The 24,316-nt window shown below is 43.4% G+C and overlaps 1 protein-coding gene across 2 annotated transcripts in view; it reads right to left on the bottom strand.

Moving 5' to 3' along the window:
- lt (vacuolar protein sorting-associated protein light) overlaps positions 1 to 24,316 on the bottom strand; it is a 188,939-nt gene that overhangs the window by 106,631 nt on the left and 57,992 nt on the right. For both annotated transcript variants that reach the window (XM_065441321.2, XM_065441319.1), the window contains exons 10-11: positions 20,665 to 20,765; positions 12,891 to 13,011 (exon numbers count right to left, since the gene is read on the bottom strand). In XM_065441321.2, the coding sequence (XP_065297393.1) occupies positions 12,891 to 13,011; positions 20,665 to 20,765 (222 nt within the window). The remainder of the gene's footprint in view (positions 1 to 12,890; positions 13,012 to 20,664; positions 20,766 to 24,316) is intronic.

Raw genomic sequence — 24,316 nt, 5'->3', positions numbered from 1 at the left:
CCTCCAGCCATTCGAACTCCCCTTCTTTGCGACCGGACTGAATCGGTGCTCCTGTGCATTATGCACCTGTCGACTGCCCGGTTTTTCCCTGTATGTATGTGTGTGACGTGCTCTGCGAGTGAGCAAGCATTCGTGCGTGAGTGCAAGTACCAGGGTGTCTACCAAGTTGACATTTCCAGATTCCCTGAGTTTTCCAGGTTTTCCCTGAGTGCCTTTGCAAAATTCCCTGAGTGATGCAGAACTATATGTTATGTCAAAGCAGATTGAAACCATATCGCCCGCTGCTGTCATGGTCTAGTAAGCATATGAGAAATTTTTTTTAAAAACGACTTAATCCAATTTGAATACTAAAGAGGAGTGTTCATGCCATTCAAAATGAGAATAGAAGCGAGGGGTTAGTAAAATGCACAGCAAATAAAATATCTTCGAAAAAAATTGCAAATCGAGTCGGGCATTCTCAAATACGAATAAAAAGGAGATGCGTGCAGAGGCAAATATTTTCGAATATGAGCTATTTTTATCAACTGATAGCAAGCTCGTTGGTATGAGGTCCGAACTTTGTCAGAAGTGAGATTCTCTCTCAATCGCTGGTGTGCCAACCTCAACTGTCCTGACATACTTTCAGCCCGTGCACAACACCTCAGTGCTCCGTTTCATTGCTTTAAAGAGTTTATTTTGGTCTGGATCAGGGACACCTGCACCTGGGGGTCAGACAACACTGTTTCTTGAGCTCATGCTCCTTGAAAGAAGTGGCGGCACACTCCCTTTCCCGTTCATTCATCAATGCATAGGTCCTTCCTGTTCTTGTCCTCCTTCCGCCACTCGTTCATCCCATGGACCATTTGAAACATCATCTTAGTCAGTTGCACAGTCTACGTCCGATTTTTAGAACTCCCTAGGGGCCGCGAAAACGTCCGAAAAATCGGCCAGTTGGAAAAAATAAATGCATGCCATTTACTGCCCTTAAAGGCTTAAACCGCCACAGGCACATTCGAAAACACCTTGTAGGCCTGTCAGTACACGTATTAGGCTTATCGGTGCTCGTACTGTGACAGGAAATACCACGTGCACGCGTTTATAATTCAAGAATACTAACTGTGTCCCGTGGCAATAGCCCCTCCCCGCCCTTGTTATGCTTCGCTGCAATACTTGTGCGTGTGGTTCACCAAGTAACATTTCTGTATGAAGGCGAAGCTGACTTTCGGGAACCTTCATTTTGCAACGCACCGTGCTTTCCAAACTTCTAAGCCAATCGCGAGGACCAAAAAGGCGGAGTCCGTGCCACTGCTGACAGCAACAGATTCTTTCAATAAAAACACGGCATCCAACGGCAAGAAGCTTCATAGCGAACGTTAAAGCAGCTAGGCCTAGCGTTGCCGCAGTGGTGGCTACGGCTGCCGGCGGATCTGCGTGCGAGAGCACCAGTTCGAGGCAGTGAGGTAATCAAAATGGCTTTGATTAATGCCGTTTCGGACCTGCGGCCACGGCAAAACGTCCGGAAAATAGGACAGCGAAGAGTTCTTGCGTCCGAAATTTCAGACGTTCTGATACATTGACTCTATGGGGTACGTGACGGTGCCGCAAAGCCGTCCAAATTATTGGGAAACCGGAAAGTTGGCCGTCGACTGTACACTGGCAACTCCTCCAGAAGACGACAGGCCGTCAAAGACGATTCATTACGATTCCTGTCTGTTACTTGAGCTAGCATTACCGTGACTTGCGACCCTATCAATAATATCACCGCTAAGTTTCCGTGATAGAGGCACAAATTCCCTGAGTTTTCCCTGACTTTTTCCAGACTACTCAAAATCCCTGAGAATTCCCGGTTTTCCCGGTTTTCCCGGTTGGTAGACACCCTGAAGTACGTGTGTGTGTGCGAGCATGCCTTCTGCATCCTGCAAGTTCCTGCCCCAGATGGCTGGTTATCAGACATCCTAGCATACGTGCCTCAGCCTTTTCTTTAGCCTTAGGAGCTGTCTAGAGTGCCATATTACTGCTAAGATTATTGTTATTATTATTATCATTATTATTATTAGACTGATCACTACCACCACTTTGAAAGTGTTGAATCCAGCATGACATGTAATTCAAGATATTTCTGGAGCTTCATGTGCTATCACTCTTCGAAAGAGAGCACTGAAGATGTGTGTCTTCTTTATGAAAATGGTGTTGTCTCGAACACTGCTCATGCCTTTGCAGAATATTTCTGTTCTGTATATTTATTTTTTTATTTACATATACTGCCATCTTGCATAGCAAGATATTGCAGGAGTGAGTGCATACTTATGTCAATCAGTTGAAGAATACATTTGAGTGGCAAAAAGAAAACAAACAATTGAAAAAAAAACAATATCAGGAATAGCTAGTTGATTAATGAACATGATTAGGTAATAGGTTGGCAAATACATCACTTGGTAACTCGCGCAAGGACCCCTCAAGGCCATTCCAAATCACAATTGTATGCGGAAAAAAGGAAAACCTAAAACAATCAATCATTGCATTCAAAGGAACAATGTTAAGATGATGACTTCTTCTGGTGGGCCGAGAAGAAGGGTTAGTGAAAACAATAGGTGCGTTGACATAAGTTTTCCCATGAGCAATTTTATGTAGCAGAACAACACGGTCACAAGTACGTCTATGGGCCAGTGGCTTTAGTAGTAGCTTGCTCGCATGTGATGTCGGTGAGAAATGGCGGTCATAACGATTATATATAAACCTTATGGCCTTTTTCTGAATAGACTCAAGCATGTCTATGTCTTTGGAATGATGTGGCGACCACACTACCGACGCGTATTCAAGTAGAGGCCTTATTAGTGATCTGTATGCCGTTAATTTACATTCTTTAGTTGCATCTCGTAAGGTTCTTTTAAGAAAACCCAGTTTTCTCAACGCCTTGTTGGTTATACAGTTAATGTGAGCATGCCATTTTAGATCAGGGGAGAAAGTAACACCAAGGTATTTAAACGTGTGGACGCTTGCAAGCTTGTGCGCTTCATTAAAATATGTAAATTGTAATGGTTGTTTTTTATTCGAAAAAGTCATTGATACGGTTTTCTTAAAATTAAGTGACATTTGCCATGTTCTGCTCCATTCGCAAAAACGGGTGAAGACTTCATTCAGCTCTAACTGATCGTGATTACTACTTATACTAGAATAAAGGACGCAGTCATCAGCATATAGTCTTATTTTGACAGAAGTGCCCGCGGTTACTTCAACGACATCATTTACATAGACTACAAACAGCAAAGGACCCAAGACAGACCCCTGTGGTACACCGGATGTAACATTGACACGAGATGAGTGAACATTGTTAAATGCAACAAACTGGGTTCTTGTACTTAGGTAGTCCTGTATCCAACCTAGTAATTTATAATCATGAATTATTGCCTTGAGTTTAATGAGAAGCTTTTTATGGCACACTGTGTCAAAAGCTTTACTGTAATCAATAAAAATGGCATCAAGTTGTCCTCTAAGGTTAAGTGTGGATGCAATATCATGGGAGAATTCTAGAAGTTGTGTTACCGTGGAGAATCCGGAACGGAAGCCGTGTTGAGCATGCGAAAGAAGATTATGTTCAGATAAGTACTCAATGATATATTTATGAATAATGTGTTCCAATAGTTTACAAGATGTTGATATTAAAGAAATAGGTCTGTAGTTAGATATTTCCTGCTTATTACCGTCTTTGTGAATTGGAACAACTTTAGCACATTTCCAGAGTATTGGAACAGTGGATGATTCTACAGATTTCGAAAAAATTAGGGATAAGTACCGAGAGCTCCATTCAGAATATCGCCGTAAAAACATATCTGGTATATTATCTGGCCCAGTACTTTTCATAGTATCGATCTTGAGTATAAGATTGTGTACACCAGCTGAAGTGATTGCCATACTAGGAAAAGGTGATGACGAAAGAGTAGTGCAAAACGTGGGTGTGCGTCCATCATCACAGGTGAACACTGATTTAAAGTAATTATTGAAAGCTTCAGTAATGCTAAGATTATCTGAGCATGGTTGATTAGCAATTATGAATGAAGGAGAGCTCTCACTTGGTGGACTGATGGTTCGCCAGAACTTTGATGGCTTGTTTTTAATGAAGTATGACAAGGTGCTATTGAAATAGAAACTTTTCGCATTTGACATGGCAGATTTTAAGTTGTTTTTAAGTGTGGTCAATACTGAAGCTTTCATTGGATTGTTTGCATAGGGTTGTTTGCGCAGACGCCTGATGCGACGAATTAGATGTATAATTTCACGTGTGTACCAAGGGTGCTTGGGATTGCGCTTTATACACTTGGTTGGAATGTAATCAGTTATACATTGATTGACAATTGAGTAAAAACGGTTCACTAACACGTTAACAGAGGAATGGTTTACGGAACTCGAAAATTCATCAAAAGAGCATGCGAGCAACTCAGTTATGGAGTTATCATCAGCACGTTCAAAGTTCAATACTTTCTGATGTGAGGGGCGCTTAGGCATAGTTGCTAAATTCAAATAAACAATGACCCCTTTATGGTCCGAGAGGCCTTCAACGATAGTACTATCGTAACCATTTTGTCTAAGTTGCTCATTTATGAAAACAAGATCTAAAATTGAGCTTTCTCGGGTTGCAGAATTCACAATTTGCGTCAGATCGAAAGAAATAGACATGTTAATCAAGTAATCACAAATGGCTTTGTGACGGCCACCAGCAGATAGCGTTGGCCAATCTATGCCAGGGGTGTTGAAATCACCAGCAAGTAACATTTTACAACAGTTAAGTTTATGTTTGGTTATATAATCGGTAAGATCGGAAAAGACACTGAGATCTGTGTCAGGTGGTCGATAAACAGCTCCTACAGCCAAAGTGAATCCACAAAGCCTTATTTTGCACCATACTGATTCGCAGTTTGATGGTGTGAAAGATGTTTCAAGTAACCCTCCTTCTCAGTCTGGCACGGTGTGTATGCAATCAGTCAACGAAGACCTCGTTTTCATGTGCATGAAGCACTTCAAACCTTTCCTTTATTTTTATTTATATTCACAATACTGCGGACATCTGTCCAAGCAGGAGGGGTCTACATGAGCAAATACAAATAAAGCAAACATACAAATATATACAAGGGATACAGTTAACAAGATACATCAAGTGGGTGGTTGTAACCAGTGGGAATTTCCAGGTAGGGCATTCCAATCGATTGTTTTCGGAAAAAATGAGTTTTTGAAAAGGTTTGTTCGTGCAAAGATCGGTTTTAAATACTAGCTGTGTTTGTGGTGGGAAATTCGAGATGTGTCCTTAATAATATAGTCACACGGTTGTATTCCTAGTTTCCCGTAATAAAGCTGGTGAAAGAAATTTAATCTGGCAGTTTTTCTTCGATCAGTTAGTGGTTCTAAGTTTGCCGCTTCCAGTATACTCGTTGGGGTATCACTTCGTTTGAACGCTTATAAATTAAGCACGCGGCTGACCTTTGAATTCTTTCTAGTTTTTCAATACCCACTACTGTGTGAGGATCCCAAACGATACTCGAATATTCTATGAGAAGTCTAATGTACGTTTTATAGGCTTTTAATCTTAATGAGGATGTGGAGTCACCTAATTTAAACTTTAGAAATCCTAATCTTTTCCGGGCTGCACAGGTTATATTGTCTATGTGAGGCATCCAGGATAGACGTGAAGTTAAAGTTACCCCCAAGTACTATTTGCAGCTTTCTACTTTCCTAATCTTATTATCCTTCATTTTGTACAAGTATTCTAGCTTTCTTAATTATTTGTAATACACATATGCACTGTTTCGTCATAATTAATAACCCTATCCCATTCATTGCACCACTCTGCCAGCCTATCCAAGGTTTCTTCCAGAAAAAGCTGATCAGAGACAGTTCAAACGTTGCTAAATATAATACAATCATCTGCAAACAATTTGACACGAACAGGTGATTCCACAATTTTAACTCGGTCATTAATATAAATATTAAATAGTACTGGACCAAGCACCGATCCCTGAGGTACGCCTGAAGTTACTTCTAAAAACTGGGAGCATGAGCCATTTATTTCCACATGCTGCTTACGACCAGTCAGGTATGAATTTATCCAGTTTATGATCTGTAGGGGTATTCCGAGAAGTTTCATTTTATATATTAGTTTCAAATGAGGGACTCTGTCGAATGCCTTAGAATAATCCAAGAAAATAGAGTCAACTTTACCGTCCCAATCAAGCACGGACGCGAGCTCATGGACAGTGACTACTAACTGTGTGGTTGTCGAGTATCCTTGTCTAAGATCACCCTGATTAACCGTGAATATATTATTTCTCTCCAAAAAATTATTCAGGTAAGTGACTATGATGCGTTCTAAAGTTTTGCAGCAGAAACAGGTGTGTGATATTGGTATATAATTACTTACAGAAGATCAGAAACTTTTCTTAAAAACTGGTATTACTCATGCCAAACGCCATTCGTCGGGAACAGTACCACAGGCTAAAGATTTAGTAAAAATAATAACCAACAATCGACCTAATACATCCGAATATCTTTTAAGAAGAGCAGGAGGAATGTTATCTGGCCTTGTAGCTTTCTTTGCGTCTAACCGTAGAAGAAGCTCAGTCACACCCTCAATAGTTACACTGATCACATCTGGGCTCTCAATTAACTGCCTCTCAGCAACACTAGTGCTCAAAGTGGAATAAACACTTTGGAAAAACGCATTAAACGCTTCAGCAATTTTTTTTTGCATCTGTAATTGTTGCTTCACCATCGCATATTTCCCACGAAAGTTGGGAATCTTTGTTAGATAGAAATTGCCAAAATTTTGGGGAGTTCTGAGAGGCAAATTGACCAAGTGTTTCCGTAAAATAATGTTCCCTTGTCTCTCAGTTTTAGAGCCAAGTCATTTGCCATCGTGCTAACAATCGTCTTGTCATAATCTTTAGATTTTCGGTATCGTCTTATTCTATGTTTGCGATGAATGACCTCTGTTTATCCAAGGCTTCTGTCTGCCGATCTTTTTTGTTTTATCTAGAATGAATTTTCTAATACAAGAAAGGCACGATTATTATAGTATAAAATTGTATTTTTTAAGTACATACTAGTATATTATTTCAGTGCAGTAGCTTTTGTGCAAAATTAAAAATGCACATCGCTGCCTATTGCAGTACACTGCTGGCGAAATTTTCAGCTGCCCCTACCCATATGACGTAAATCACCCAATTGACGTCAGTAGGGTGAGCTATTCGACTGGCTGCCCAGGACGCGTCATCGATAATTTTTCCATCTTTATGGCGAACAAATGATGTTCGTAATAGTTGGAATGTTAGTTAATTTGTTTCTATAAAAATAAAGTAACAGAAAGAGAATACACAGGACAATCTCTCACTACACTTAAGCACTTCCGGCAAACAGCAAATGTCGTCGGCTAGTGCAATGCCTTGGCTTGGGTTACAATGTGCTCTGTCTTGATGCAAGCTCCACAGTAAGTGTCGGTCTCTCTTTTCGGGAACACCATGAATCGCCTTTGTTGTAGTATCTGATGAATGCGTTGCGATTGGCAATATGTCAAGCTGTGACATCGCGTCCTTCGGCAAGGCAGCAGACGAGCGGAGTGGCTGCAGCGCATCTGACTGTCGCTATCCGATCGGCACCAGAATTTGCATGTTTGCAGCCGTCCCTTTACACCGGAGGATTACTACCACAGTAGCTTTTCACGAGTCTGGTATTCGGGTAAAAGCAATTGAGGGGACAGGGCCTGGCCACTTGACCTGCTGTTTCACGGGATAAGCAGAAGCACAAATGTGAATGATCTGCATGGTGCAGCCACCTGGTGGCCGAGAGCTCAACCAAACACAGTAGCAGTAACGAAATGTATTCTTCCTTGCTGCTGGTGTGAATTTTTTGCAGGAGCGTAACCATTAACATGCCGTTTTTTTGTAAATGTTTAAAATGTTTTACTTGGTTAGAGAAATATTACCTCTTTGTTTGACTGGTTAAGCACTGCACGAACAGGTGAATGGACCATGCTGACTGATCAGGCCGCTCACGTGCGCCTACGCTAAAGTTGCTTCATCAGCTGGAGTTTATGCCTCCACCCATCCGTTGAAAGGCCCAGCCTGCCTGTGATTACCAGAATACCGGGCACGTTCGGCGCTACGACAGAATGCTCGCAATGTGCACTGCTTTGATAGCTCTCGCTTGGGGTTGACTGCCAAGCAGCTGCCGGAGAGGTTGGAGAGGCTTCGCGCGCTCGCTCCTAGAGAACCGGAAGTAGATGACAAGACATGCCATCATGACGTAGGCCAGTGAAGGCAGAGCTTAGCCCCGATCACTCGGCAAACGAGTTGAGGAGAAAATGCACGGCTATGGAGGAGGGTAACTTGTAATCATCCGTAGTTCTCTTAATATAAGAGGCTTCACACAAATTGTGGTGCGAATGATTAATTTTAGCTGTACCCTACGCGTCTGCAAAATTTGTCCGAACCGTTTCAGGGGCCTTTTAAAATGTGACAATTTTTTAAAGCATCAGTTAAGAAAGTGCAATAAAATGGTATGTGCGTGCTCATAAGCATAATGAAATTATATTTCTTCTGAGGTTTAATAATAGTTAGCTACCATGCCTAGTGTTGTGCAATAAAATAATATGGCAAAGCAACTATTGAGTGCCTCACAAATACAATTGAATGTCTTTCTCAATCATAACATCATAGTAGGCTAAAATAATAAACACAAACTGGTACTTTTTAATTTTTTTTGTGTGGTGACTTGAAGTGCATAAATTGTGAAAATAACCTATTTATATGTATTTTTTTATATTATCCAAATGAGCTGTGCCCATAAATTTGAATAAGTGCTTCAATAGTACGACTTGGCAAAGGGCAACGAAAGGCACCCATTAAAACCCTCCGATTCTCAAGTTTGTAGTATCTGATGGTATGCTATTTCATTAATGTCGAGAAAGACAACTTGACATGTTCAAACCAGTTACAATATAACATGGCCTTTACACAGTGAAACTTTTCTAGCAATACACTGAATGCTGCTCAATGTGAAAGCCGCCCGATGTGGAGTTGATGCTACAACCTAGAAAAATAAGTGAGGTGCTCCATGGGCAAGAATAGACAGAAACAAGAATCAGGAGGAGACAAGCTATAGATACAGGGGTGGGACTTCCCAAAGTCATTTTGGAGCAATTTTTGGAGCAAGTAAAATTGCATTTTGGAGCTGTGTGGAGCCGACTAAATTTCATTTTCGAGCAATTTAAAACGGATGATTTCGAAGCAGTTTGGAGCAGGCATAACAGTGGGTAGAGTGGCGCATGCTTTCTTGTAAAGCCAAAAACATCGGTGGCGCTATGATCAAACTACATATTCCTGTGGGAATGCCTGTGATGAAAGTAGAAAAAGTTTTCAAATTATGCGGCCCAATTGATGTCGTAACATAATTTCTGGGTCCCCATATGTCCCTCCAGACACAGATAGCCACAATTGACCCTGGGCTGGTATAATGTAAAACTATTACAATCTGTTTTATTGTGATAGCAATTATGTGGTCACTTCAGGCATATTTCTGCTGTTGCCGTGATGTTACGTATGAAGTCCAAGCATGGTAACATTGCCGTCACGTGCCGTATGCTGTACATGCGAATGAAGCTTGCAAGGGTCACCCGACGATCGTGGCTCATTCTCGTGCACGCAAGGAAGGAAAGTGGGGAGCAAGCACGCCGTCTTCTGTTGCAAGCGAGGCATTCGGGGGAGAGGAGGGACGGGAGGGGGGTGCGCATTCTACTCTGGTGGCCACTGCGTGGACCCTATCTTAAATGTGATCTACAATGTGGACAAAGTGCACCAACTGCTGGAAGCTTCGGATGCTCTGTGCGTTTGATGCTTAGTTCATCACGTTAAAGTGAGAGGCAGCATGAAGGTCAATTCGCTCGCTGCTGCTGGCACGCTTCCTCACGCCAGCATTTTGACAGCGACTTTCAGCAGTCATCAAGTGAGATGTGTTCATGTTTACCTGTGCATGCGTGACACCATGCTCGTTAATTTAGTTAGTAAGCGAATGTTTACAAGTTTATACAATCAATAAAACTACTATCCTTACTTTGTACAGCTGTCTACTAATTTGCTATTGCAATCGATGCTTTGCCTTTTGGGTGAAACTGCTATTTTTTTTTATTCCAAATCCGCCACATTGGCCCTTGGTGATAGTACGTCAAATTGGCTCAGATCTTGCCCATATGGGCACAAAAACAGATTGGAATAGTTTTACTTTTGTACCAGCCCTAAGGACAGAGACGTTCGCTTGCTGAACTCGCTGCTGCGCACGCTACCCTACAGTAACTCGTTCGCTTGCAGTGTCCTCAGCCTATTTTTCATTTTGTGCCTCAGCTAGGGAGCGCCGTGCCGCTCAGCCCGTATTCTATTATATTCTAAATGCAGCGGCCTTGGCCGTTCCTACACCATCGACGAGAGCTGGGAATGGCCACAGGCACGCCAGCCACTTGTCAGAAGTGCTGAAAAGTCCAGTGTTACAAGCGAAAAAATTACAAGAAACTGTGCGAAAGGTGCCGTCAAGTGGTGTGCACTGTGTTTTTCGGAGATCAAATCTGTTCTCTGCGTGCACACATTGAAGCCGTTCTGGCAGAGCGTGGCACAATCTTGGTGAAATTTTTGTGTTTGGCACAGTTTGGCGGAAGAGTTTGCATTTACATCAAAATGGCGCAATTGATGCAGGAGTCCCACTTCTGCAAATGTGGTAAATTTTACCTGTTCTAGACATTTTTTTGTGAGCGCTAGAGGCATTTCAATTCTTTTTTTGCTGATTTCCTCAGAACCCACTATTCAGCGCTTCTTTCATACACCAACAAGCATAATTACACAGTTAGACCTCGATATAACGAACTTTAATATAACAAAATTATCAATATAATGAAGTATTTACCTTTCCATAACCTCTTGTCTATAGAACACCATGCATTTAGAACTTCAATATAACAAAGTGTATTTGTATGTTATTTCAATATAACAAAATTTCACCGCCACCACAAAAGAATGCCAAGTCAATACGCGGATGCAGATAGTAAAATTATTGAATTACAGGCAGCTGCCTGCAAAACACACCTCTCCAATTGCGTGCCGCACAAGAGCGACCGCTGAAGTGGAGCCACATCATGTTCCAAGTGTGATAAGATCCTATCGCACCTCGTGCATTGTGTGCCTTGGGTACGAGTGAAAGTATGCAAGGATGAGACAATAAAGATGGTGGCTTCACGAGTGCTGCCTTACCGCACTAGGAAACGGAAAGAGGGGAAGGGGAGTGAGCCCATGGTAACTAGATCAAGTGTGTATGAGGGGGCAGGGGCAGAGTGGGAGGTAAGTTGGCGTGCATCTCCGCCGTTGTTGCTCATGGCTGTAAGCACGGGTAAGCTCATATGCAGCCGCGCACCCTGCTTCAGGGGTGATCTGCCATGTGTGCAAAGAGTGGGTGTGCTGAGATGGCATGGCTCCATGTAAGCTGTATTAACGTGGATTTAGTATTGGAAGTTGCGTAATCTTGAGCTTTGGTGACCCATTGAAGCAAGAGGCAGCCGAAGCATTCCCTCCCCGTTGTCGGCACTTTTCCTGATAACGTTGTCCTAGTGTGGGTGATGATGTGAGCCATCGGGGCGGAGTACACGTGAAAGTGTGGCTGGCTTGGCTTAATTTGTAGTGCCGAGAAGATATCGTCGACATACGTGGCATGAAACCGTATAATTCATCACTGACTCCCAAATTTATCAAAATGAATTGTTTTCTCATTCAAATTTGTTTTTTTCGGCTGCCCAAAAGTTCAGAAAATTCTGCGGCCCCTTTTCGTGTAAGAAAAATTTATCAGTGACTATACTTATTTGTATAAAAGATTGAATTTCACTAGAACGAAATTTTGATATAACGAAACAAATTGCCAATTTTACTGACTTTGTTATATTGAGGTTTAACTGTATTTCTAATAAAGATCTTTCAATTATACTTTGCACAACCAATTTTTACATAGCTGGCTCTGCAATGAGCTCGTACGACAGTTTTTGACATGATATGGCATGGTCATGCAGTTGTTAGCAAAGCGACAACAGCCAATAGACAACAGCGTGGGCAGCAGGTGCAAGCACTGTTGTCGATATCTTCTGCCCTATTCTTACTTCAAAGATAAAAAGAAACTGTTGTGGCACGCATATATTCATTAATCAGATGTGCTTTCTATATCTAAAAGAGCATACAGATCACTAACTTATTGTTTCAAGCTGGCTGTTTTAGGCCAGACTTGGAGGGTCGAAGACAAAATGGTCAAGCAACAGTGCACCACAGCTGAGGAGCGAGCATTGGTGCACATCAGAGCTTGTGTCCAGTGGTAGCGCGCCCTTTTCCTCCAACCGATGCGAAGCTATGCATTCTCTTGTAGGCGCATGCCAAACCATGCTGACGTATGCCAGTGGTTGGGCCTTCAGAGCCAAAAAACGAAGGGAAACGCTCGCTTGGATGGCATCGAGCACGAAGGGCTCTGCGGCACACGCAACATGTGGCAACTGGGCAGGTCTCAAGATTGAATACATGAAATATTCGAAAAATCTAATACATATTCTATTCGTCAATTGAATTATTAGAATGTTTGTTATTCGATATGATTCGGAGATATTCAATTCTATTTGGTGATATTTGATATCCGCATACCTTTACTTTATACCCTTTCATATTAATCCCCCAATAGCTATGCAAGCTAGATCCACATTTCCTGAGATGCCTGTAGTAAAGCCCTTTCCTCAGGGTGATGTCGCACTGCTGCAAAGAACCCTGCTGTCCCTCTTCCCACTTTCCTGCTCCTGCACAGGTGCTGCATGTCCCAGTCCTTCAAAGTCTAGGGAACCAGAGAGAAATGCTCACCAAGGCAGTAGTCACTGGCCCGGTAAGCCCGGAAACCCCGCACAGAAAGGATGTCACTTGAGCGCTCAACACTTTCGCCGAGGTGGGGCTCCATAACCCTCAGTTGGGGTCGACTGCCCTCCTGCATCATCCCAACCACCACAGAAATTAAACGGCAAAACAGTGCTAAATTGGGCCAGTTGGTGCAAGTTAAGGGCAAGCACAGTAACGGCGCATGGGACATGACAAACAAGACAACCATTTCCTTCCACCCGGCGCCTTCCCACTGGTTCTCCCAAAAGATGGCGCCACATATTGCAGTTGCTACTTTTTTTTTATGAGTGCCTCTAAAATGGTCGTTGAAATGGTCTCCTTTTTCATCCCTCCATCGCTTTGATGGATATGCTTCCAAGGGATCAAAACATTTTTTTATTATTTTGATAAATGTTTTACCAACCTTCCATTTATCCTGTCCCATGCACTGTTACTGTATTTAGCCCCAGTAATTTAATACATTGGATGGAAAAAGTAATCATGCCCACCCAAAAAGCCTAATAATTTTCGAATCTGGTTACTATGACTAGTGCCCCATTGATCTATGACCTTCTTCCCTCAATACGCACAATACAATACTCTTGCAGGCCACATGCCAGCCAATTTACATATAGCATGACTTGCTCACGTTCATCGCATAAAGGTTATAAACAGGGATAAGATGCCTCAGCAAGGCCAACCAATGTTTCGTTAACAAGACCTATCTTCATCAAAAGTGGCCTCATCATCCTTGGCAGGTTAGTTTTAACGGGTTAGCGGGGTGACATTCTGTGCAGTTGTCGGTGGGGGCTGGCTCTGAAGGGAGAGACTAAAAAGAAAATGAGTACTGTCATTTGACATCTCTAGGTATGGTTTCTAAGACGAAGGGACAAGTAATGTGAACCGTTGTCCAGATTGTGCTGGCACAAGATGCTGACATGCGTCGAGCTGGTGGTGCTTCGGCAGCCCAAGACATGTTTTGTTATTTTCCTATTGCGTGGTGCTATAAGAGGCCCATGGGAAACAGAAAAGAAATTGAGCTGGTAGGCGATGCCAGATGCCGCCGAAGCGAACCATGATGCCCACATCGTGCCGCCTGCAGCTGGCAGCGGTGGCGCGTTTGGATTATCGCCTACTAAAAGCATGCAGTATAGTATACCAATGGTACTATGCACTATGTGCTGTGAACCAGGTGAAGATGCTTATCGTACCAAGTTTAGTGGTGATAGCTGTGAATACGGCGTGCGATGGCCAGGGCGATTTGGTGGTACAGGAATAAGAAACCGCGCACTGTCGTTTTCACATGAGATGGGTGGCTATACACTGCTCTTGATCGCACGCGCCTAGTGCCTTTTCTTGTTCGCATGCGATCTAGTGGTTGGAAAACATATACGATCGCAGTCTGCAGCAGGGAACGGCAACACATTTTGTTTATCACCTATTAAAAGTGTGCATTACGCTCTGAGGGCACTATGCGCTGTCAAACATAAGCGAATGTGCTTATCACAATAGGATTGGCGGTGATAGCTGTGAATGCCGCATGCAACGACCCTGCAGAAGATCTGCTGGCAAAAATGAGAAACTGAGTGCATGCCGGCATTGTCACTTGAGATGGGTGGGCAAGTACTCTGGTGACGCTGCTGTGGTGGGCAGCTATACACTACAGTAAAAGCTTGTTAATTCGAACCGCAAGGGGAAGCCGCTTCAGTTCGAATTAACGAAAGTTCGAACTAACGAAAGTGAAAGACAACAACAGTAGACTGCAATTTGGAAGCAGTAGGGCATGCCAGAAATTTGGCACGTCAGAAAGTGATACCCGCAGCACACGCCATCTTGAAGTCGCAACTCTGGGTCCGACTGCCACACCACCGATGTCCACCGAAACGAACGTTAGCCGATGCTTAACACCATCATAAAGAATCGCAATGGCCGGTACATCCTAAGCTGAAAACAGACGTGCACAACCGATGAAGACTGCCGAGACAAAGACGCTGAACATGTGAAGGTGGCGAAGGCCCCGATTCTTCGGTTCTTGATTGCAAGCACCGCTGCGACGCATGTGATTCACTGTGTTTTAGTGCTTGCTGCACCATCTTCCGTGCAACATTAGCAGCTACACAAGATTTACAAGGCCTCCGAGATTCGCGACGGGCAAGAAGTCTTGTAGGTCGCGCAGAACGGAGAGGAGGTAGCTGCGGCTTGCCTTCTCTCGCCATTCTCTCCGTTCCGGAGGCGATGCAGCCTTGTGTATAGGCAGTAGGCGCATTTCTCTGGCCGTGTGCCAGACGCCAAGCCGCCGGCACGGTGGTGCGTAGTTCGAATTATCTGTAGGGGAACCTTCTCGCATTCTAATTAACAGGCTTTTTTATACATAAACTTCTGTCCAGCTTGGCCGGACCAAATCGTACAGTTTGAATTATCCACAAATTAGAATTATTGAAGTTCGAATTAACGAGCTTTCAATGTATTCTCGATCGCGTGCGCCTCATGCATTTTATTGTTTACATGGGATCTAGCAGAAAACATATCATACGATTGCTGTTTGGCGACCTACTGAACGTTAGCGCAAAAATATCTTGTTTTCCGGGAACATATGAACCAGACAAAAATGTGTTTAAATCTATTGGGTCATTTGTGTTCTCGATTGCAAACGCTGGCACCGGGAAAACATATTTAACATGAATGTATCAATGACGTTCTACTGTAGCGGGTAGCTGGTATAATCAGCTGTCTCTACACTATCATTTGGTCTGTGCCACTTTGGTAAATTAAACCTCATGAAGAACACTTGGGCAGTATGGAATTAAAAGGAACCTTTACCTCAGGTGCTCCTGCCTGCATACACATGAAGGTGAAGTGCTCGACATATAATGAACCAATCTTGATAAAGTTTTTCACTTTTGAAAATAAAACTTATACAAGCCGCTGGACAGAGATCATTGATCCAGGCTAGCAATCCTTTAGAAAAATTGTCATAAACTGAAAAATTCAAGGAAACTGAAGCCTCAAATTTACAAGTTTACAATTTTGCACTTACGCATTATAAATGATATCAAAACTTTGCAAAATGCATCTTTAGATTCATTTGAAGAGGACAAAATTCATACATTATAATACAGCGCTCTGAATTATACCCCTAACTTGCAAGTAGGATATTTGCAAAACTCCTGTACATCAGGTAATTGATTTTACACAAGATGTAAACAATTTCATCATATTTGCCCGCTTCATATGATGACAAATATAGTTTATGGAAGTGTGATACTATCTATTGCAAAAAGTTACAGAATCGTAAATGTTGTGCTTCAATTTTTAGGAAATTCAAAGATTTCTTACAATATTCATAAAAATTTTTCATCCATAGGTTCAGAGGTTGTCTACTTAAAGCATTTCTGCATTTCACACATATCTGTAAAGGAAAATTGCAGTTGGCCTCAACCAAACACTTCTTAAGCACTGTTCATAGCAGGCACAATACACATGATACAGGAGTCACTGAAGAAATAGACATCGACATTCTTCACAATGCAACTTGTCAGAAAGAGGCGGTCCATAATTATTGCTATTAGTAGGCGTGTGTGAATACCCAACAGTACATCTCATATCAAATATTGAATTGAATCAAGAAAAAAGAAAAGACGGATATCACATTGTTTATCAGATGTGACATCTTTCACAAATTTAATGCTAATTTTTTGGCAAAAAAATACGGTGCTGCCCATGCTCGGGAGTCTCCTAGCATTGCATACCAAGAATGCTGCAAGTTATCAGTAACATAGTTATACAGCATGGTCTACTCCTATTAAAGGGAACAATGAATCAATATGCCAGCACTGATTAAAGCTCAGTTCTAGTATATGAAGGTCTGGAAAATACTACAAAGAAAGCTAAAAAAGAAGAAAAAGCAATGTGTGGATGCGAACGGCGGCCGTTGCATGTGTCGCAAAGAGAGGGGCCATGAGCAACTTCATTGCCATCCCGTGCACTTGTCAGCTTTCCCAGTGTCATGGGACTGCTTTACATAGATCTGCATCGATTGGGTACCAAATCAGAACTTTAGTTGACAACACCTGATGCAGAAGTGCCAATTAGGCCTAATGGTCAAGGAAGTGTGGCCATAATGAAAATATGCCACTGGTCGATTGAAGGTAAGCTGCAAGCTGTCGCGGAATGCTTTCTACTAGTAAGTTTATAAGGGTGGCTCATCACGTGATCGGTTTTGAGGTCATGCCTGAGGTTTAGATTGACAGCTGTTGAGGTGGCATGAAGTTTGTCACCACATATCACAATCTGCGTGCCTATCAGCAGCTAATCCGCCTGATCTTTGCACTTTACGAAACATGCTCTGCTTTTGTTGTCGTTTCCTCTTCCCTTGTGTCGAACTGGACGAACCTTGTACCGACAGAGCAGCTCCAGCTGATGCGGTTCCATTCTGCTAATTGCGGTGTTTAGGTGCTGTATGTGCCATCTCAGCATCGGGCTGACACCGGGTAGCGCCCACAGTGACAAAGTCCTCTACTGCATCAGCCACGGTGCCCTCGGCACTCCTTTAGCAGTGAAAACGAAGTGAAACGCTTGTTTGGGTGGCATTGAGCACGAGGGACTCAGCGGTGCACGTGACATGTGGTACTGTGCGGGCTTTTACATCGAATATATTGAATATTCGAAAAATGAAATAGATTTTCAATTCGCAAATCAAATTATTCGAATGTTCACTATTTAATATGATTCGGTGATATGCGATAGTCGCACTCCCCTAGTTATTTATAAACTGAATGTGGACTACGGCTAGAAGTACTTTTTTGTTGGCAAGTGATGAATTCCTCACTTTCTCTTTTTAACAGACAAGTATGCAGACAAGTTCTGTAGCCACATAACTTGTTTGCGTACACCTATCGGACAAAGGGAGAAGGTAGTGGCATGAAGAACAGCCACTTAGAAATTTGGCTCAGTGAAAAGAAGTCACTTGTCACCAGGAAGGCCTGCTAAGCTCAAAAGCTGTATATAGCTGGATTCGTGGAATTTGCTTACTCTTGAACCTCTTATTGGCTTTTCTTTTTTTTTCGCCCGATGAAAAACAATTGCGTTGCACTTGGAAGTACTTGTATGTAAAGTCAGAACGAAAATTTCACACCATTTGATATCTGCACGGCGGCTAAGTGGCTACGGAGTTGCACTACTAAGCAGTTTCGCAAGATTAAATCCTGGCCGCCGCGGCCACATTTTGATAGGGGCGAAATGCAACATTTGGTGCCCATTACAGAACTGCAGCTGGTCAAAATTAATCCGGAGTCCCCCGCTGTGGCGTGCCTCATAATCAGATCGTGGTTCTGACATGAAAAACATTAAAATTTAATATAGTAACACCTCGTTAACTCGAAGTAGTAAAAACAAAAAAAAACATTTGGGATAAGTGGATTTTTAAGATAAGCAATGGTTCCGGAAATTGCAGTGACAAGTCTAGTTTTTCTAAAAAATTCACCACTACTGACCAGCTTTTCAACAAGAGCTTCTGAACTGGCTCTTCGTAAAGGTTTCAAAGAAAAAATAAAAGCATACCATAGATATCAACCAGCTCTGTATTTTGGCCCTGCCATTCTATTCAGTGCATAAAAACTGTGTAAGGCTGGTCTGCTTTGCAGTAGCCCTTGCACCTAGAAAGGCATCCTTGAGCTGCTTCACACATTGCAAGAGCTGATCACTCCCGCTGCTGCACTAAGCTGTATTTCGCAGCAAGCGAAGCACATTTCTTGCTTTGGCTGATGTTGTCACCTCTTGAGGTCTTTCGTCGTTGCCGCCCTCACCGTCCCCTCCGTTTCAGCCATGCCAGCAATTTTGGCAACAGTAACATCACCCGGTACGTCCTGCTCGCATAGAGTGTACTTGTGAGCGCATACGTCACTTTCTGTGGCACCATTCACGATAAGTGAGTCCCACGTGCGTTGTGTATGCAAGCAACGTGAGCAATCACGAGTATGCGCTATGTGGGCAGGATGTATCAGAACATATGTGGCACGTGAGTTTTTATTCTATGTTACGTAGAATAAAAAATTTCTGCTGTGCATGTTGCGTAGAATAAAATTAACATGGAAATCACACCTCTGATGGTAAATTTCGTGTGTTGCATTAAGCGAACAAAACAAACTGCATCAAGTGTGCTATTTTGCAGGGCCTGCCTCTACGCACCTCTCTCCCATCCCATGATTGTGCCACATGGTAGCTTGACAAAGTTGTTATGCCGCCAAATTCCAACTTGACATTTGGGGAAAACGTCCACTTCGTGGTAAGCGTGGCAGCCTTGCGCGAAGCAAATACTCTAGCATCGGAGTTCTTGTTCCGCTCTCAGATAAGATTCCAAGGTAACCGCAATTTGGCACAAAAATACTTAGAGATAAAGGGTAATAAATACATGGCACGTATGGAAAATGGTTCGGGAACCAAGGAAAATTTTGAATTAGCCAATTTTTCTAGATATGCGAGTTAAAGTTAATGAGGTATTACTGTATTTAAATGGGCTACTCATGCCTACAAATCCCATGCCTGTGGGATTTGCCCTCTCATTCCTCCCAAAGTTGCTCACAGAGACCTAAACAGAAGCATGCAAAGTTAGCAAGGGTGGATATTCTCAGGCAGTCACTTTTTGGGAATTCGACCCCTTTTGTGAGATTTCACATGACTCAGCATCGGACATGCCAAGGCCCAGCATGAGCACTTCACAGGAGCGACGATAGAGCAATGCATACCAGCCTGATACCAGAATGCAGCTGTAAATACAATAAAACAGGAGAAGGAAAGCCTGAATCAATGAGTGCAATGAGCAGAAAACCATCAGACAGATCCAGGAAGACCCCACGTTACGACAAGAGATGGGGGTGAGAAGGTACAAGTGCAGCGACTTGTGTTATCAAGGACAGAAAGGTAAGGCAAGCAATGTGACACACAAATTTATGCACACAAGAGCTTTACACTTTCTATGAAATAGTAACACGTTCTCCCAAACTCCCCTCTGGTATGGCCTGAAATTTTTTCAACAGCTGGCAAAGATATTCGTACTTGACGTTCTTCAGGCATGTGACTACGCTTTAAACCGAAATGAACTGCAGCTCTTCCATCAAGTGATGCCACAGTTCCAAAAATGCTGTTGGGAAGGTCTGTTACTTCTGCATACTCCTCACAATGCAACATGCATAGACAACTAGCCATCATCATTACATTTTTTTCACACGTTATGTGAGAAACCGTGGGTTTCTTTTTTACGAACTCCTCCGTGATGACAAAATAAGGTAATTGTGGAACATGCTACAGAGCCAAGAAAAGTGGCATAACGAGCCAGCAAAGCCTATAACTTATCGGGATTTGGTGAGAGACTCGAAATTTCCCCATGTTGAGTGTCTTTTAGCATGGTAGCGAGGAGAGAAGACCCTCCAGGCACAACACTTATGCCTTGGCTGTGGTCTGAAAGTATGCCGGCAAGACGCAATATCAACATATACTAACTGATGACATCGAGCATCCCTAATTCACACCTAAGCTATGAGGGATACCATAGTGCACTTATCTGCACACATTTTGAGTGCCTCAGTTCTTTTTTGTTGACTAAAATACTATAAGTGTATGAGAACTGCTAGAATGTTTTTTACAGCTTGCCATATAGCAGTATGGCTGCTTGACCAGACATTGTACCTACAACTCTGTGCTCAGCTGCAGGATGACACACACACTGAATAGCTGCGGCAGATGATAAGCAAAATAAGGCACTCACGCCTGAGTTGTCGGTGTTTTTCTCCACAGTGAGGGCCACCAGGCTACCCGAGCAGAGGTGTGCCAGGCCACACACATAATAATCGGTCTGGAACATGGACACTGCACAAGCAAGGTACAACAGTTTTGTCAGGCAACCGCATGACATGGAAAAAACTTGACAGCAAAAACTGTCTGCCAGCAGAGCTTACAGCCACAAGATGAGGAAGGAGCTCAGTGGTAGTACAAGTGACAAGCACAACTGGTGGTCACTAATGCAAAAAATGGGTAAGGCGTGCAGACAAGGACACAAGAGAAGAGAAGTGGACAACACGAACGTTGACTAGCAACTGACGGAAGTACTGAGGCGAAAAAAAAGAAAAGACACAAAACTCATTTGCACATACTCTGGAATGGTAGCACCACGTGTCAATCGGGTGAGAGATAACTGTTAAGGCAACTGATCTCTTCCTTATGTAAGGTAATCGAAGGCTGACTCACGCACGCACTTCCACCATTATTGATAAGCCATGCCTCGACCATAAGACACGTATCTTCATTCTTCTGCCTGTACAATATCGCACATTCATCTAACTCAGGCGTGCAGTTACAATCTTGGCATTGTAAAGAAAGATTAGAAGGCGATCCACCGGTTAACGACCTTTCATGTTCCATTAGGCTCTGATTAATACACCGCCTCGTTTGCCCTACGTAGAAATGGCCACAGCTAACCGGAAATTTATATACCACATCCATACAACAATCAGTAAAATTGTTGTTCTTGATGTGCTTCACTAGACAAATATCTGTTCTTTTTTTTTTGCCTTTCCCCTGCTCCTTTTCTCTCTGCATGGCAGCACATATCTTACCTAGCTTAGCATATCTTACTGAGCAGTAAAAACAACATTAACACCATATCTACATGCAACTTGTTTAAGCCTGTGCTATACAGAATGAATGTAAGGAATAGCCACTACTCTTTTTTTTTGCTATTACTGCTTTCTGTAATTACGTCCGTCCCCTTTGAGATCGACTTCTTTGAGCATTCAGCGATAGTGGCCCGCTGCTACGCTAGGATAACCTGCTTCTAATAGGCGCCAGACCTGTGCATTAAAACTGGTGCTCATTTTGTGCATGCAGGATCTGGTAAGAGAAGACATAAGGCACGACATGGCTATTCCGTTTTTTACTACATTGGAATGCTTGGATTGAAAGTTTAACAATGGCTTCAAAGATCTAGGGGAGTACTGCCAACATATATGATTTTGTTTTAAGACCGAGGAAATGTCTAGAAACTGTATTACGTGTCTCTGAGGAGATTCCCTGATAAACTTTAATCCTCCTCATTTAATTTAAATTGTTCACTTACTGAGGTAGCAGCAAAATCAAATTAATCCTTATTGCAGAAAATCAGGTAATCATCAGCATAACAAAATACCTTAATAACACAATCGCCTAAGGCTTTCTCTAAGCAGCTGTCAATCTTGCTCAGGTAAATATGACTAAGAATAGGGGCCACCTTTGAATCAATACAAATTCCTGATTTCTATAGATACACACCCTCTCTCCACCCAATCAGCGTCGACTTCAAGTACATTGAAAGAATTTCTAGAAAAGCTCCCGTGGAACACCGCATCTGTCAAAAAAGCCGACTCTTGCACTTGATCTTTAATGCACTCATTTACGGAATTTAGTAACTCGTCATGCGGCAAGGAGTAATACAGGTCTTCGATATCCACACTAAAAGCTGCACAATCACCAAGGTTTTCCTCTGTCAAAAACTGGACTAGTGCCTGAAAATTATGCAAGCAAATGGGGTCCGAAAAAAAAAAAAAGACAAGTTAAGCCAAGCAGTTCTGTAGATGACTAGTCACACAGACCTGCCATGTCCCTTTCTCTGACACTATAGCACGAAAAGGAATCTTTTGCTTATGGGTCTTCACCGAGAAAAACAGTTCTAACGTGAGCAATTTTGCTTTCTTGACATTAGAGACAATCCTATCTAGATTATGTCTGGACAGAAGTCAAAACTGCCGAAGGCTTGAGTCTTACTGGCTGAAAACTGTTTTCTATAGATGATATCGCTTTTACTGAAAACATGTCATCTGGCATAATCACGAAATAACCTTCCTTGTCTGATATTACTGGTCTAGGTTTATGCTCCACAAGGTAATTAACTAACGGTCGGACAGGGTCATACGTCTTAATATTGTTACGTAAGAAGACGCAAATGAAAAGCTATATACAAGTATATTTACAACGTAATACGCCGCACTTGGCCAAGAGGCAACAGCCCGCGCTCGCTTCCAATCGTCGTCTTCGTCTTCTTCCTGCGCGGCTCTTCGTCAGTGGGAATACGACCCCGTAGCACTACCCCCGGCGGCAAAAGCGCCGTCCCGGAGCGACTAAAGGCTGGACTCGGAAGCAGTGTAGTAGCTCTTGAGCCTACTGACGTGCACGACATCACTAGACGCCAGAGTAGATGACGAGGTTGAGCTCACAGGAGCAATTTCATAAGTCACAGGCGTCACCTGGCGCAGCACGCGGTAGGGTCCTGTGTATCGCGAAAGGAGCTTTTGTGAAAGTCCGACGTGACGAGAGGGCGACCACAAGAGCACGAGCGCACCAGGCGAAAACTGTACGTCACGGTGGCGGACGTTGTACTGACGCTGCTGAGTGGTTTGCGAGTCCGTCAGTCGAGCACGGGCAAGCTGGCGTGCATGGTCGGCGAGAGCGATGGCGTCGCGCGCATACTCGCTTGTTGAGATCGAAGTAGGAGGAAGTGCCGTGTCAAGGGGCAAGGTCGGTTCGCGACCGTAGAGCAGATAAAAGGGAGAAAATCCGGCGGTGTCGTGCCGGGAAGAATTATAAGCGAATGTGACGTAAGGAAGGGCAATGTCCCAGTCGCGGTGGTCCTTGGAAACGTACTTTGACAGCATATCGGTAAGAGTACGGTTTAACCGCTCTGTCAGGCCATTGGTTTGAGGATGGTATGAGGTAGTCAGCTTGTGTTGAGTGGAGCAGGAACGTACAATGTCGGCGATAACTTTCGAGAGGAAGTTACGACCACGGTCAGTGAGCAGCTGTCGCGGGGCGCCATGAAGTAAGATAATGTCCCGCAAGAGAAAGTCCGTGACGTCAGTGGCGCAACTGGTAGGGAGAGCCCGCGGGATAGCGTATCGGGTGGCGTAGTCAGTTGCGACGGCTACCCATTTGTTCCCAGAGGATGACGTGGGAAAGGGACCGAGGAGGTCTAATCCAACACGAAAGAACGGTTCCACAGGGACAGTGATCGGCTGGAGATGACCGGCAGGTAGCACCTGAGGTGTTTTCCGACGCTGGCAGGTATCACAGGCAGCAACATAGTGTCGGACAGAGCGAGCGAGACCAGGCCAATAGAAGTGGCGGCGGACGCGGTCGTACGTGCGGGTTACGCCAAGATGTCCTGCAGTAGGTGCATCATGCATCTCAAAGAGCACAGTCTGTCGTAGATGTTTTGGCACGACAAGAAGAAGATCAGATCCGTCAGGGAGGAAGTTCCTTCGGTACAGAATGCCGCCCTGGAGGACATATCGGCGAACGGATGCGTCGGTAGGTGTAGAGCGCAGACGCTCGATGAGTACTCGCAGCGATAGGTCTCGGCACTGCTCATCGGCGATGTTAACGAAGGCAGA

The sequence above is a fragment of the Dermacentor albipictus genome, chromosome 1 (assembly GCF_038994185.2).
Source record: "Dermacentor albipictus isolate Rhodes 1998 colony chromosome 1, USDA_Dalb.pri_finalv2, whole genome shotgun sequence".
In the NCBI taxonomy this organism is placed as follows: domain Eukaryota; kingdom Metazoa; phylum Arthropoda; class Arachnida; order Ixodida; family Ixodidae; genus Dermacentor; species Dermacentor albipictus.
The sequence above is the reverse complement of the archived record's forward strand: the minus strand, read 5'-3'. Positions and strand labels throughout refer to the sequence as shown.